At 41.3% G+C, this 16,546-nt stretch overlaps 1 protein-coding gene across 5 annotated transcripts in view; it reads left to right on the top strand.

Annotated features, from left to right (window-relative positions):
• TTC39B (tetratricopeptide repeat domain 39B) overlaps positions 1-16,546 on the top strand; it is a 171,019-nt gene that overhangs the window by 85,028 nt on the left and 69,445 nt on the right. For 4 of the 5 annotated variants that reach the window (XM_043514788.1, XM_038403043.2, XM_043514789.1 and 1 more), the window contains exon 2: positions 1,543-1,577. Coding sequence is in view for 3 of the 5 variants with exons in the window: in XM_038403043.2 (XP_038258971.1) it covers positions 1,543-1,577 (35 nt within the window). In the remaining 2 variants the exon portion in view is untranslated. Of the gene's footprint in view, positions 1-1,542; positions 1,578-16,546 lie in introns of those variants that run through there. The other variant, XM_038403044.2, reaches the window with a different exon arrangement.

The following is a 16,546-nucleotide window of genomic DNA, read 5'->3' as shown; positions in this document are numbered from 1 at the left end:
CACAAGGAGCTGACTGAGGAGATGTGAGTCATTAGTGATTATCTTTGAAAATGCATGGAAGATGGGAGGGATTCCAGAGGACTGGAAGAGGGAAGTAGTGCCAATCCTATAATGACAACCCAGGGAATTACAGACCAGTCAGCTTAACTTCAGTATCCAGAAAGATAATGGAAAAAATAATCAAGCAATCAATTTGCAGACATCTAGTAGATAATAAGGTGATAAGTAACAGTCAACGTGGATTTGTCAAGAACAAATCATATCAAACCAACCTAATAGGAGCTTTTTTTGGACAGGATAACGAGCCTTGTGGATAGTAGGGAAGAGGTAGATGTGGTATATCTTGACTTTAGTAAGGCTTTTGATACTGTCTTGCATGACCTTCTCATAAACAAGTTAGGGAAATACAGCCTAGACCAGGGGTGGGCAAACTTTTTGGCCCAAGGGCCACATCTGGGTGAGCAAATTGCATGCAGGGCCATGAATGTAGGGCTGGGTCAGGGGGTTGGGGTGCAGGAGGGAGTGTAGGGTGTGGGAGGGAGTGCGGTGTGCAGGAAGGGGCTCAGGGCAAGGGGTTGGGACACAGGAGGGGTGCATTGTGTATGAGGGGGCTCGGCAGGGGGTTGAGATGCAGGGAGGGGTGCGGAGTATGGGTGGGGTTCAGGTCAAGGGGTTGGGGGCTCAGGACAGGGGGTTGGGTGCAGGGTCCAGCAGGGGGCTCAGGGCAAGGGTTCGGGGTGCAGGCTCCATCCTGGCATCGCTTACCTTGAGTGGCTCTGGGGTGGCAGCGGGGCTAAGGCAGGCTCCTAACCGTCAAGGTCGTTAAGCACTAGAGCAACTTGCCAAGTGAGATTGTGGGATCTCCATCATTGGAGGTTTTTAAGAACAGGTTAGACAAACACCTGTCAGTCATGGTCTAATTATTACGTAGTCCTGACTTGAATGCAGGGATTAGACTAGATGACCTACTGAGGTCCTTTCCAGACCTACGTTTCTATGATTGCTTGATTTAAAGGACTGGGGAAGAGGAGGAGGAAGTGACTGTGGGAAAGAATGGAGAAAAGACTGATGGGGAGAGTACAAGTTTTAAATTGCCTCTTCACTAGTTAACGAATCCAGTTGCCACTTTTAGCTCCAATTTTCTATTAAGTATTTCCAGTCACTCTTTTATAGTTATTATTTTAAATATATTATTTATCCCAAGTATAGTTTTTATAATAGAAGGTGTGAGCCTAAGGTGACCACTGGACCATAAACTTCAGCTGAAAGGACAGCTCTGCTTGTGGGATATGATGAAAATGGGAGGTCTCACTAGTTCAACTCCATATTCTAATGACAATAAACTATGGTAGGGTGTTGGTTAATAGGCTAAAGTTGTAGATACCCAATAAATACCCAATTGTGAGTTATTTCTGTAGTGGTAGAATAAAATCAATCTGATTCTGTAGTTGTGTGGCTTTTTGGCATCACTTCATCAAAAAACAACACACGCACCCTTTCTATTTATTGAAAAGTCATTCTTGGCTTATTTTTTTTTTGCAGGAAAACTTCGAAGATGCCTTTGAAAGCATTCCAGTGTAAGTACAATTTTACTATTTATATTTTCCATTTTTAAATATAGTCATACAGAGTGCTAAATTATTGTTGCCTAATATGCACCACACGTTTCTGTGTGTTTGGTAAAATCAGCTATTGTTCACTTGTACACATGTACAGTGACCATTTATATTTCCAAAACCAATGATGCTCTTAAAGAATGCCTCAGCCTTGGCGTATGTGTGAGTATAAAGCATTTGGTGTTTCCTTACATTCCTCCTCTATAATTTTCATATTTGTTGGCAAAGTAGTCCAGTGCCATACTGACAGCTCTGGAGAATCTCATGAAGAGGTGCAGTATGAACAGTAGCAAAGTTACCATTAGGTAGTCTTTTGATGGAAATTAGTTTCAGGTCCTATCTTTCTTTATCATATTTGGCCAAGCAAAAGACCTTGAGCAGGGATTGTTCCACCCATGCATGACTGTGTGCAGACTTACCCTCTCCAGGCATTGATGGAAGTGGAGTTGCATGCAATAGTGGCACAAGATTGCACATAAAGTAAAGTGATCAATTCCCCTCCAACTATATGGGAACTACGTAAGAGTTAACATTTCTTGGTGCTGTATTAAATAGTGTTGCAATAGCACATTTGATGATCTCTATTACTATGCAGCTGTACTGTCAACAGATTCTGGCATAGCCATCCCTGAGAGGACTATACGTGGAAGTTCCACTGCTAAAGAACTGGAGTTATGGCCTCTATACCACCCTCCTGCCCTGCTACTAGGGTAGATGGTGAAGCTGGAGTGGTGGAGGAAGCATGACCTAGCCCAGTCTTAAGGCTGCTCTAAGTTATACTGGAGGAACAGCCCATCGCAGAAAGGGATGAGGACTGGGGCAGCGTAGAGGCCATCTTTATACTGGAGAAGAGACTTAAGACAGCAAAGCTCTTAAATTCTGATACCAATCATAGAAATTTGTATCCATGGTTTCAGGAGAATCAGACCTGAAATGGGCAGGTGCCTTAATCCTAAAGCCAACTTTGTTAGGCAATGCACAAATCTGAGAGCTCACAGGATGAGCCTCTGATCCCATCCTTCATGGGTCTGAGCTCTCTGAGAAGAGTATAATGCCTTCTAAAGCAAAAATGGGGAGGAGTGGTAGATAAGGCTGCACTACTCAGAACCAAGGAGGAAGAGCTACTATTACTAAGCTTAGGAGAATGCAGTTTGAGTAACTGTTGTACTGAGCTTACTGACTGGCCCCACCATTGTCTTCTAAGTGAATAGACATGCACAGAATTAAGCAATCATCCACACTGTCATTCCTCAGACCTGGTGTCCCATTTAACTACAGTTCACATCCAGATCCACAGCCTCTTGTGTTTCTTGGGATTCAAGCAGGACTGAAGGATGCTCAGACCAATGTTACTGCAGCTTCCTCAACATCAAAAAGTTTCAGGGTATGTCTATACTACTCACCGGATCCGTGAGCAGCGATCAGTTTAGCAGGGGTTGATTTATCGCGTCTAGTCTAGACTTGATAAATTGATCCCCGAGCGTTCTCCTGTTGACTCCTGTACTCCAACGCTGCGAGAGGCGCAGGCAGAGTTGATGGGGGAGCAGCAGCAGTAGTGAAGATACCGCGTGAGTAGGTCTAAGTACATTGACTTCAGCTATGTTATTCATGTAACTGAAGTTGCATAACTTAGATCAATCCCCCCACCTAGTATAGACCAGGCCTAAGTCAGTTAGGAACAGGTTTAACTAAACTTCTATAAGACACTCATATCAAAATAAGTGTCCACGCAGTCTTTTGCACCCAGTTTTAGTCAGTTTAACTAGATCAGTTTAAAAGCTGATTAAAATTATACTGGTGCAACTTTCTCGTGTGTACAAGCCTGAAGAGAATGAGTGAGATCCAGGCCTGGTGATTTGTCCTGCATATACTGTGTTCTGTTAGGATAAACTGCCTTGGTGTCCACACCACTAGCTTCTATCAGGATGGTTTCCAAAACTAGTTCCTCTTTATCTGGTATTATTCACTAAACGTCAGAGCTTACTAGGAGAAACCAGGTTGCATATGTTAGATGCTAAATGGGTGATAAGTTATCTAAGACGGTAAAATCCTTCCCTAAATCTCCAGGGCTCGCTGTGGTGTTTGAGGACAAGTCCAAGGGGAAGCCAATCTCTGTTCAGATTGGCTAAATGGATTAGATAGATTCTGTATCCAGATTCTTGTATAAGGATCTTTTATAGATGTTCAGTATCACAGGGGTGAAAGGTTTAGTCAGTCAGACATAAAGCTGTGTTTATGGCATGCCCGAAATGTCTCCTTCATAGGCATTTTAAGGGACTGTCATTATACAGCTCTCTAGATATATTTTAAAATCAGAAGGGACCATTATGATCATCATAGTCTGACCCTCCTGCATAACTCAAGTCATAGAATTTCTCTAAGTGACTCTTGCATCAAGCTCATTTCTTGTTACTTTGAGTGGAAAGACTGGCACATTTCCTTATATAGTCATGAGGACCCAAATGTTCACATTTGAAAAGGGGCATGTATGTGATCCTAATAATCACAACTTCACTTGTAAACACAGCTATCAAGAGTCACCATGTTCCAAGAGTGTAACTGCAAAGATGACCAGTTACTCACTTGTGACTGGAGTTTAATCTTCCTTTTTTTCTTTGAAAATTCAAGCCTCTGACTGTTGCTAAATTCAGCATGAGATCTGGACATTACAGATTACTTCTTCCCAACCCTTTTCCACACTGAAGAAAACTCCCTGCTTGTGACTCCATCCAGTTAAGTCTCTGCCCCTTACGGTGCAGTTTTCCAATGTCTTTTTCCACAGTACATTTAGCCATAGACAATTTGAGATCTTTGCACTTAATATTTTCCAAAAACGTAATGAATGCTGTACAAACATAATATTGTCCTCTATCTCAAAGAAATCTCAACGTAAATAGACATAATTCAGACAAAGGACTGAAATAAAAAGATGCAACACATTTACCTTATGTCTATATTACTGATTCTTGACCGAAAGCTTCACTTTTCTTATAACTTTATGAAAACCTAGTCTATCTTCTATGTTTTCATTATCTAGTAAAATTAACCTTTTAACATATGCAGTTTTGACCCCCATTCATATGCTTTGTCATCTTCTTAGCTTTTCCTTGAGCTGAACAGTTCTCGAATCATTGACAAACTTTTTTTCCCCTTTCTCTAGGGCAGTTAGAGATCCATGTCTTTTACTCCCAGATTCAAATGAATTTTCTCTGGAAGCTTGGAAGCTCTTGTTTTTTAATTATTATGAAAATTAGATTAAATTAAAAATTGTGGAAAAGTCAAATCTCATGGTCCCACCCAAATTTATGCCAAAGCCTGATATAGACTAGCACATACAGCTGGCCTTGCTTCCCCCTTCCACCCTCACCCCCAGTCCTTCGCCTTTAGGAGCTTGTACAGAATTCTCTTTAATTATAGTAATATTGTCTGTCTCTCATCCTATGTACCATTCCCTCAGTTTCACCTAAATGTATGGCCATAAAAATACCCTGTAGATTACCTTTAGATTATCTTTGGGAAGAAGTACAGTAGCATGCATGTCTAGAATCCAACCTCTTAGAAATAAGCCGTGCCATTAGAGAAAGTTCCCTAATCATTAGTTTTCTATAGCAATTTGTGATATGAAACACTGGGTTGTGGCATAGTTGAATGTCAAAAATGTAGGGTGGTTTAGTTTTTAAATTATCTGAAACAATGATCAGAAAGGAAAAAGTGGGAAGGAAGACTTAAAATGATATAAATTTTAGTAAAGGATTTTGAAAAGAATTCTTAAATTAGTCAGTGGCTCTTAATTTTAGAGGTGCCAGTAGGGAGAAACATAATTTACTGGTATCAGTTATTGCCCCTCTTTTGTCTCTCCTTTCCCCACCCAAAGCTGGATGTTACTAATCCATGATCCTACCAAAGCTGCTCTACATGGTATTACTGGGGTAATAGATTAAAGGCCAGAAGTGTTTAAAGAAGTTAGGTTATCCTTGTAATCTCAGAAGTGTGGTTAATGTTTCAGTTATACATGCACTTGTGTTTATCTGTCAGTGGATAAAGCACTGGGAAGCAGCTGGAGATGAGGGGGGGGCGGGGAAGACCCTAAATACAGGTCTTGTCTAAGATGCTTAGGAAAGTCCATGCCTGCTGGGAGGGGGAATCCTCAATCCCGGGGGTGCTGCAAAAGTAGATAGTCGAGCATACCTGTAAGCAGTTTAAGCTTTTTCTTATGTTTGGTACCTGGACTGTTCATGGTCAAGTAGAAAATCAATCATTAAAGAGACATTTTAAAACATTACAAGTCCATGAAAGTCAAGTTTATAAGTAAAGTTTTAAAAAGAAGTGATATCTAACTAAATAGGCACATTAGAAAATGACAGCTGGCTTGGCCTTTTGTCCAATTCAGAGAAACCATGTTTGGCTCCTAAAATCCAAAAAGAGGAACCAAGTTAAACAATTTGAAAAATAAGCAATTTAAGCTGACCTTATTTATGTCTGAAGTTATACCATTTGAGCTTTCTGCATTTTTTTTTAAAGAACAATTGCACAAAAGATATGCAAAAAGACAAGGAGTATTTGTGGCACCTTAGAGACTAACAAATTTATTAGAGCATAAGCTTTCGTGAGCTACAGCTCACTTCATCGGATGCATTTGGTGGAAAAAATAGAGGGGAGATTGATATACACACACACAGAACATGAAACAATGGGTTTATCATACACACTGTAAGGAGAGTGATCACTTAAGATAAGCCCTCACCAGCAGCGGGGGGGGGGGGGGGGGGGGGAGGAAAAAAACCTTTCATGGTGACAAGCAAGGTAGGCTATTTCCAGCAGTTAACAAGAATATCTGAGGAACAGTGGGGGGTGGGATGGGGGGAGAAATAACATGGGGAAATATTTCAGAGTAGCAGCCGTGTTAGTCTGTATTCACAAAAAGAAAAGGAGTACTTGTGGCACCTTAGAGACTAACAAATTTATTAGAGCATAAGCTTTCGTGAAGTGAGCTGTAGCTCACGAAAGCTTATGCTCTAATAAATTTTAGTCTCTAAGGTGCCACAAGTACTCCTTTTCTTCATGGGGAAATAGTTTTACTTTGTGTAATGACTCATCCATTCCCAGTCTCTATTCAAGCCTAAGTTAATTGTATCCAGTTTGCAAATTAATTCCAATTCAGCAGTCTCTCATTGGAGTCTGTTTTTGAAGCTTTTTTGTTGAAGGATAGCCACTCTTAGGTCTGTGATCGAGTGACCAGAGAGATTGAAGTGTTCTCCAACTGGTTTTTGAATGTTATAATTCTTGACGTCTGATTTGTGTCCATTCATTCTTTTACGTAGAGACTGTCCAGTTTGGCCAATGTACATGGCAGAGGGGCATTGCTGGCACATGATGGCATATATCACATTGGTAGATGCGTAGGTGAACAAGCCTCTGATAGTGTGGCTGATGTGATTAGGCCCTATGATGGTGTCCCCTGAATAGATATGTGGACAGAGTTGGCAACGGGCTTTGTTGCAAGGATAGGTTCCTGGGTTAGTGGTTCTGTTGTGTGGTGTGTGGTTGCTGGTGAGTATTTGCTTCAGGTTGGGGGGCTGTCTGTAAGCAAGGACTGGCCTGTCTCTCAAGATCTGTGAGAGTGATGGGTCGTCCTTCAGGATAGGTTGTAGATCCTTGATGATGCGTTGGAGAGGTTTTAATTGGGGGCTGAAGGTGATGGCTAGTGGCGTTCTGTTATTTTCTTTGTTGGGCCTGTCCTGTAGTAGGTAACTTCTGGGTACTCTTGTGGCTCTGTCAATCTGTTTCTTCACTTCAGCAGGTGGGTATTGTAGTTGTAGGAATGCATGATAGAGATCTTGTAGGTGTATGTCTCTGTCTGAGGAGTTGGAGCAAATGCGGTTATATCGTAGAGCTTGGCTGTAGACAATGGATCGTGTGGTATGATCTGGATGAAAGCTAGAGGCATGTAGGTAGGAATAGCGGTCAGTAGGTTTCCGATATAGGGTGGTGGTCATGTGACCATCGCTTATTAGCACCGTAGTGTCCAGGAAGTGGATCTCTTGTGTGGACTGGTCCAGGCTGAGGTTGATGGTGGGATGGAAATTGTTGAAATCATGGTGGAATTTCTCAAGGGCTGCTTTTCCATGGGTCCAGATGATGAAGATGTCATCAATGTAGCGCAAGTAGAGTAGGGGCATTAGGAGACGAGAGCTGAGGAAGCGTTGTTCTAAGTCAGCCATAAAAATGTTGGCATGCTGTGGGGCCATGTGGGTACCCATCGCAGTGCCGCTGATTTGAAGGTATACATTGTCCCCAAATGTGAAATAGTTATGGGTGAGGACAAAGTCAAAGTTCAGCCACCAGGTTAGCCGTGACATTATCAGGGATACTGTTTCTGACGGCTTGTAGTCCATCTTTGTGTGGAATGTTGGTGTAGAGGGCTTCTACATCCATAGTGGCTAGGATGGTGTTTTTAGGAAGATCACCAATGGACTGTAGTTGCCTCAGGAAGTCAGTGGTAGCAACCACACACCACACAACAGAACCACTAACCCGGGAACCTATCCTTGCAACAAAGCCCGTTGCCAACTCTGTCCACATATCTATTCAGGGGACACCATCATAGGGCCTAATCACATCAGCCACACTATCAGAGGCTCGTTCACCTGCGCATCTACCAATGTGATATATGCCATCATGTGCCAGCAATGCCTCTCCGCCATGTACATTGGTCAAACTGGACAGTCTCTACGTAAAAGAATGAATGGACACAAATCAGACGTCAAGAATTATAACTTTCAAAAACCAGTTGGAGAAGACTTCAATCTCTCTGGTCACTCGATTACAGACCTAAAAGCGGCAATACTTCAACAAAAAAAACTTCAAAAACAGACTCCAACGAGAGACTGCTGAATTGGAATTAATTTGCAAACTGGATACAATTAACTTAGGCTTGAATAGAGACTGGGAATGGATGAGTCATTACACAAAGTAAAACTATTTCTCCATGTTATTTCTCCCCCCCACCGCACCCCACTCCCCACTGTTCCTCCGATATTCTTGTTTACTGCTGGAAATAGCCTACCTTGCTTGTCACCATGAAAGGTTTTCCTCCTCCGCCCCTCCCCCCGCTGCTGGTGATGGCTTATCTTTAAGTGATCACTCTCCTTACAGTGTGTATGATAAACTCATTGTTTCATGTTCTCTGTGTGTGTATATTAATCTCCCCTCTGTTTTTTTTCCACCAAATGCATCCGATGAAGTAGCTGTAGCTCACGAAAGCTTATGCTCTAATAAATTTGCTAGTCTCTAAGGTGCCACAAGTACTCCTTTTCTTTTTGTGAATACAGACTAACACGGCTGCTACTCTGAAACCTGACAAAAGATATATGCTTGTTGCTTCATCTACTAAGAAGATAAATTTTTAGGGCTGTCGATTAATCGCAGTTAACACAAGCAATTAACTGAAAAAAATTAATCGTGATAATTGCGGTTTTAATTGCACTGTTAACAATAGAATACCAATTGAAATTTATTAAATATTTTGGATGTTTTTCCACATTTTCGTATATATTGTATTGTAACTGAAATCAAAGTGTATACTATTTTTAATTTAAATATTTGCATATAAATTATAAACAAAATAAATAGTATATTTCAATTCATCTCATACAAATATTGTAGTGCAATCTTTGTCGTGAAAGTGCAATTTACAAATGTAGAATTTTTTTTGTTACATAACTGCGCTCAAAAACAAAACTATGTACAACTTCAGAGCCTACAAGGCCACTCAGTCCTACTTGTTCAGCCAACTAAGACAAACAAGTTTACATTTACAGAGATAATACTGCCCTCTTCTTAATTATAATGTCACCAGAAAGTGAGAACAGGCATTTGCATGACACTTTTCTAGCTGGTATTGAAAGGTATTTACATGCCAGATATGCTAAACATGCACATGCCCCTTCGTGCTTCTGCCATCATTCCAGAGGACATGCTTCCAATCTGCTGATGCTCGTTTAAAAAAAATGCGTTAATTAAATTTGTGATTGAAATCCTTAGGGGAGAATTGTATGTCCCCTGCTCTGTTTTACCCGCATTCTGCCACATATTTCATATTATAGCAGTCTTGGATGATAAATCAGCACATGTTGTTCATTTTAAGAACACTCTCACTGCAGATTTGACAAAACACAAAGGTACCAATGTGAGATTTCTAAAGATGGCTACAGCACTCAACCCAAGGTTTAAGAATCTGAAGTACCTTCCAAAATCTGAGAGGCATGAGATGTGGAGCATGCTCTCAGAAGTCTTAAAAGCAACACTGATGTGGAAACTACAGAATCCAAACCACCAAAAAATAAAGTTGCTTTGGATTGTTATTGAGTAGAACCCATCATCAGCATGGACATTTGTCCCCTGGAACGGTAGTTGAAGAATGAAGGATACATGAATCTTTAGCGCATCTGGCATGTAAATATCTTGCGAAGCTGGCTACAACAATGCCATGTGGACGCCTGTTCTCGCTTTCAGGTGACATTGTAAACAGGAAGCGGGCAGCATTATCTCCTGCAAATGTAAACAAGCTTGTTTGGCTGAAGTAGGACTGAGTAGCCTTGTAGGCTCTGAAGTTTTACATTGTTTTGTTTTTGAGTGCAGTTATGTAACAAAAAAAATTCGACATTTGTAAATTGCACTTTCACAACAAAGAGATTGCACTACAGTACTTGTATGAGGTGAATTGAAAAATACTATTTCTTTTGGTTTTTACAATGCAAATACTTGTAATCAAAAATAAATATAAATTGAGCACTTTACACGTTGTATTTTGTGTTGTAAATGAAATCAATATATTTGAAAATGAAGAAAATATCCAAAAATATTTAAATAAATGGTATTCTATTGTTTAACAGTGCGATTAATCATGCTTAATTTTTTTAATCGCTTGACAGCCATAAAATTTTCCTATATCTTGGCTATAAACTTGCCCCTAAAATAGGTACCTATTTAAAAATTGTGTGTGTGGGGGGGGGAGGGGGGGCTTCTGTAAAATAACGGTGAGATGTGCAGAAACACAGAACAAAGTTTTATAATCCCGGAGTTCACAATCCAAACTTTGATAGGGTCTATGTTTTTATTCAGCATAGTACCATTTTGTGGTCAGGCTGCCACAAGGGGAAGAAACCAGTTCAAGGCCTGGTCTGCAGTAGGGTGGGGGATCGATCTAAGTAACGCAACTTCAGCTACGTAGTTGAAGTCGACGTACTTAGACCTACTCACCGCTGTGTCTTCACTACAGTGAGTCGACTGCTGCTGCTCCCCCATCGACTCTGCCTGCACCTCTCACGGCGGTGGAGTACAGGAGTTGATGGGAGATGCGATAAATCAAACCTCACTGGATCGATTGCTGCCTGCTGATCCGGCGTGTAATATAGACATACCTCAAGAGAAGAAATGCATCTGAAAGGACTGCATGCATTGAGGCATGCTCACAATCAGTCATAACAAAGTACTTGTGCATGTGCAAACAAGGAGCTTTGTTCATCCTTTGCAATGGGGAGCACCTTTTACATAACAGGTTTTATTTAAACTTGATCAATATGAAGAGTCTGTTTTGGAGTAAAAACTATATATGCCTGGAGGATCTTCCCTGGAAAATATCAAAATACCCCATGCAATTTCCTGAATGTTAGAAGATGAAGATCTTTGAGGAGAGAGGTTTAGATACTCATGCAAGTATTAACTTGTCTTCCATTTAACTTTTACTTGAGAGTAACAAGATTGTGAGCTGTAGCTCACGAAAGCTTATGCTCTAATAAATTTGTTAGTCTCTAAGGTGCCACAAGTACTCCTTTTCTTTTTGCGAATACAGACTAACATGGCTGCTACTCTGAAACCAAGATTGGTCTGTCTCTCTTTTAAAAAAAAAAAAATGTGCCCCAAAGCACCAACTACATTTAACTTCCATCAGAGATGTACATCAAGCATGCCAAATACCACTACTAGATGGTTAAATTTTAAAAATATCAAAGCTGGTGCCCCTTCGCTTGTGCCTAAGATTATGGAGCTCCTGTGCTTATCTCCATTCCAAAACTAGATGTCTCTAGCTTCTCCTTTCACTATTTTATCCTCTGAATTTTAAATCAAACATTAGTGTATGTTTCATTGTAATATTTTGACACTGAACTTTCTAAGCAGATATCTTTACTTGCTATGTCTCCTGAGTTTTCTTTTCTTCCCTGTTTTCATTTCTCCTACCCTCTTTCCGTTTCTCTTGGTGTTTCAATTTTTCCTTTAACTTTTATTTCCTTTTTTTCCCATCTTAAATTTCTCTGAAGGAGGATGCTAGGTCCTTTGGGCATATGTTCAGCCCAGCATGTCTGGTATGGACCTTACCACTTCAAACTTCTGAATTCTGTGAGTAGTCCAGAGGGGTGAATGGGGAGCAATAATTTGACCTACGTGAAATAGGCTATAAAAGATTTTTTTTATTTCAGGAAAGATTCAGCAGACTGGGAGACCTATAGGGAGCAGAAGGTGTTTGGGTAGGCTCTCCTTTACCTGCCCTTTCACTTCTCCTAAGTTACTCCTCTTGAACTCATTCCTCCCCATCTGCTCTGGAGTACCAAATAGGAGAAAGAGCTGATGGATGTTTTGTTACCTCTGGATTTTAGCTAGGCCTGTCTTGTCTTCTTGGGGCAGAGACTGGAATTTTAATTATGAAAAGGACAAACCAATGCAGAGTTAAACTTCTAGAATCTGGAGGCACACTGAAAGAGGATGTCACACCTCAGTAAATTGAATGTTCCTTATCTTGTTATGGTGTTACCTCTAAAATCTAAAAATAGCCAGTATTAACATTTAAATTGTCAACAATTTCACTGTTGATCTTGGCAAAAAAATATAAAAATCTATTTGTGCAGCATTAAAAGTACCACAGAAGAGGAAGATTAAGAGGATTTAATTCTTCTTTGTCCTGGTGACATTCCTTTCTTTTTGGAGGGAAATCATGTTTCCTCATAATTGAGTACAATTTCCAATCAAATCAAAGTTCTGATAATTAATTATTTTGCAGGAAATCCTCAGCATTTCATGGGAACGATCTCAGAATGGAGTAATTTTTAGTAATTGGGGAAGAGATGGAAAATGAGTCAAGGGTAGGTGGTCCAGATGTGTTTGCAGAGTGTATGAATAAGGCCTTTGTAAGAAGGTTCTGGAGGCATACCTCCCTTACTATTATTTTTTAAACACCTGCCAATTGCTGCAATATGGAGGGATCTAAAGGTTAATAAAAAGCTCTTTAGGAATAGCTTTATGAACCAAGTTCTCTGCCCCCTATTTCTCCTAAAATAGAGTCAGATTTAGTCTATACTAGGAATTTATATCCGTATAACTACGTCACTCCACACCCGATGGAGTTATAGCGATCTAATTCCAGGTGTAGACAGCGCTATATCAACGGGAGGGCTTCTGTTGACATAGCTACTGCCTCTCCCGGAAGAAACCTTCCTATCAGCATAGATAGTGTCTTCACTAGAGCACTACAGCGGTGCAGCTGCATCATTGTAAGTGTAGACAAGCCCTTAGTTTCTCCCCTTCCCCAAAACATTAGATTACTCCTTCGCAAATCATTCTTGTCTCTTGTTTTCCTCAGCTGCTCTTGCCAGACTTCCAGTCTCGGTTTTACCCAGCAATTCCATCTTGCATTTCTGGCTTCTCACCACCAAGATTCCATGTCTGAGGGAGTTTCTTTTCTGACTTGAGATTGGATTGGAGTGGCAGGTTGGGCTTCTGGCCAGAGAAGAAGCATGGAAGGTTGGCAAGTTGCTGCTGGTTTTTGGAGTGGAGCAGACTCAGTTACTCAACAAAACTTCCTCATTACCCGCTGCCTGTTGCAGGTCCATCCTGAGCTCAGGAGGCTTCACCTGTCTGTGTCCTCTCATAGTGGTCCCGTGCTTCGTTTGCTGGTTTCTTGACTGGAGAAGAATCAAATCTGAGCTAGCAAGCAGGGCTGTGGTTGGCTGGAGACCCTGGATTGTAGTGTAAAGCAGCTGACAGCAGATGGCTGCATTGTGTACTGCAGTGAGTCAGATCACCATTTGCCATCTAAAGAAGCTTCTCTTATCACTTCCAAACAGTGCATCAATGCATTTGCACAGGGACTAATCAGGGGTTCTCAAACTGGGGTCGGGATCCCTCTGGGGGTCGTGAGGTTATTACCTGGGGGGTCGCGAGCTGTCAGCCTCCACCCCAAACCCCACTTTACCCCCAGCATTTATAATGGTGTTCAATTAACACTTTTTTATATATTTATTAGGGTGTGTCGCACTCAGAGGCTTGCTATGTGAAAGGGGTCACCAGTACAAAAGTTTGAGAACCACTGGACTAGATGCTGAATGGCCCTGCAATCGGTCAGTCTGAGGAACCAGTTAGTCAGGGAAATGGTGAAGTGTCCCAGTTTGGGTCTGGAGACTGTTTTGGGAAAAATGATACATAATATTTAGGGCTGTTGATTAATTGCAGTTAACTCATGCGATTAACTCAAAAAATTAATTGTGATTAATTGCACTTTTAAACAATAGAATACCAATTGAAATTTATTAAATATTTTTGGATGTTTTTCTACATTTTCAAATATAAGGATTGTAGAATCAAGTCAGTTGACTGACTTCTAGCTGCTAAGGCAAGAGAAACCATTTTGATCAACTAGTCTGACCTCCTGTATAACACAGGCCATAGAACTAGCCCAAAATAATTCCTTTTGAACCAGAGCAAAATTAACTTTTTAAAAAAAGTCCAATCTTGATTTTAAAATAGCAAATTATTGACGGCTTTTAGTAAGTAGTTGACTTGGCTCTTGAAGGCAAGATTAGGCAACTATTGTAAGGAAATATTCCCGAGATTGTCTATAGATGCTTTCCCCAAATTTTTAAAAGCTGAGTGCCCTCTTCAGGAAGATGAAACCAGTTGCTCATTCCCCCTTCTCTGCGTAGCCCTGCCATATGTTGAAGGCTTACGTGCCTTAATTTATACATTTTACACACTGCTCTACCTGGCCTCTGACTTTTTCCAATGAGCCCTCCACCACTTCGGGAAATGTTTGTGTAGACCTTTATAGCTATGTTCTCTCTCTTCTTATGTGTTTTGAACAGCAAAATAATTATTTACTTTTAAAATATTGTCATTGGCATTAAAGTTAGCACCCACTGAAATGAATGAGGAAGTTCACACCTCAGAGCTATAGTGTCTAGCTGACTCTGCAAATTCAAAGAGCATTGGTGATACTTAGACTATGTCTACACTGCAGTTTGTCTGCATAATTTATGTTGCTCAGGTGTGAATAAACAATCCCCCCAGAGTAACAAAAGTCACACCGACGTAAGTGCTGGTATGGACAGTGTTATGTCCCATCTCTCCCATCATCTTAGAGTGACTGCTGTAGGCTCTGTCTACACTAGCACTTTTGTCGGTGAAACTTTTGTCAGTCAGGGCTGTGAAAAAAAACACATGCCTGACTGACAAAAGTTTCACTGATAAAAGCGCTCGGGTGGACAGTGCTATGTTGGATGGAGACGCTGTCCTGCCAACATAGCTACCACCACTCGTTAGGGGTGGTTTAATTATGCCAGCGGGAGAGCTCTACACAGGAGACCTGCAGTAGTACAGCTGTGCTGCTGTAAGGTCCATAGTACAGACATAGCCTTAGAGAGCTCTAGTGTAGCCATGCCCTCACTTTATGTTTTGAAGTTTTCTTTGCAGCCATAACAGTTACAGTCAATCTCTTTAAAAAATGAAAGCTGAGACTAGGGGGAAAGATTTGGAGATCTGTCCATGTCCCTTGGCTTGTACTTTGTGTCCTACCATTTGGGCACTCTTCACGCTTTTGGGAAATACTGGTCTGTAGTTGTGATGTGGTAGACAAACCACACACTGGCCATTTGCGGTGTAGGAGGTATCCCAGTCATCCACTCTCCCCTTTTGAACTCTTGAAGCAACTGGGGGGGAGATTTTAATCCTAGTGCAGGGGATGTGGAAAGAAAAGGGACTCTTTTTTTGTTCTGTATTTGTACAGCTCCTAGTACATGGGGTCCTGGTTCTTGATTGGGGCTCCTAGGTACTACAAAACTACTACTGCTACTACTATTACTACTTATAGGGTCTCTGAGACTAAAACGTTGTACAGCATGTGCCTGCCCTTAAAGAAAGGCTCGAAGCCTCAGGCACATGCATAAGGGAAAAATCTTCTTAATGCCCAGTGGGCCCAGCAGCATGCATATAGCAAAGGGGCCCACTGCTGAGTGTTTAACCCTGCAGATCAGGTGCTCATATTACTCCCTCAAATGGAGTCCAAACTTTTGGTCTGACAGTGAGCCCTATGAAATTACATACCAAGTAGGACTGGTAAATTACAAGATTAGGCAATGTACCAAGAAAAAAAAAACAAATGTATCATGTTAATTTCTTAAAGCCATAGAAGTCACCAGAGGTTTTGTTCATTGCTGCATATTCTCCAGAACCAGAGCTAGGGCTGCAGGTATCCAGAACCCCCTCTACAAGATCTGTATCTGTTGGGGACCATCTCATGCTGGATCTTACAAAGGGATATTGGCAATCACATTGGAGACCCAGTGGAAAAAAACAGCTTTTGCCACTCCCTACAGACTGTATCAGTGCTGAACCATGCTGTTTTCATGGGCCCTCTGTGACTTTTCAATGGCTGATGGGCTGGGTCCTCCAGCCCCTGGGCCACTATGCCATGGCCTCCCTGGATGATACAGTTATTTATGATTGGGGTTGGTAGGACCACCTGAAACAGGTAGCTGGCATCCTCCAGTGCTTAGAAGATACTGGATTAACAGCAATCCCTACAAAGTGCTGCTTAAGCAAGCATGGGATGAGGTGCCTGTGTTGGTGAAAGGCCAAGTTTTGATCACTTGTGGATAAGGTCC

This window comes from Dermochelys coriacea, chromosome 5 (genome assembly GCF_009764565.3).
Source record: "Dermochelys coriacea isolate rDerCor1 chromosome 5, rDerCor1.pri.v4, whole genome shotgun sequence".
In the NCBI taxonomy this organism is placed as follows: Eukaryota; Metazoa; Chordata; order Testudines; family Dermochelyidae; genus Dermochelys; species Dermochelys coriacea.
The sequence above is the reverse complement of the archived record's forward strand: the minus strand, read 5'-3'. Positions and strand labels throughout refer to the sequence as shown.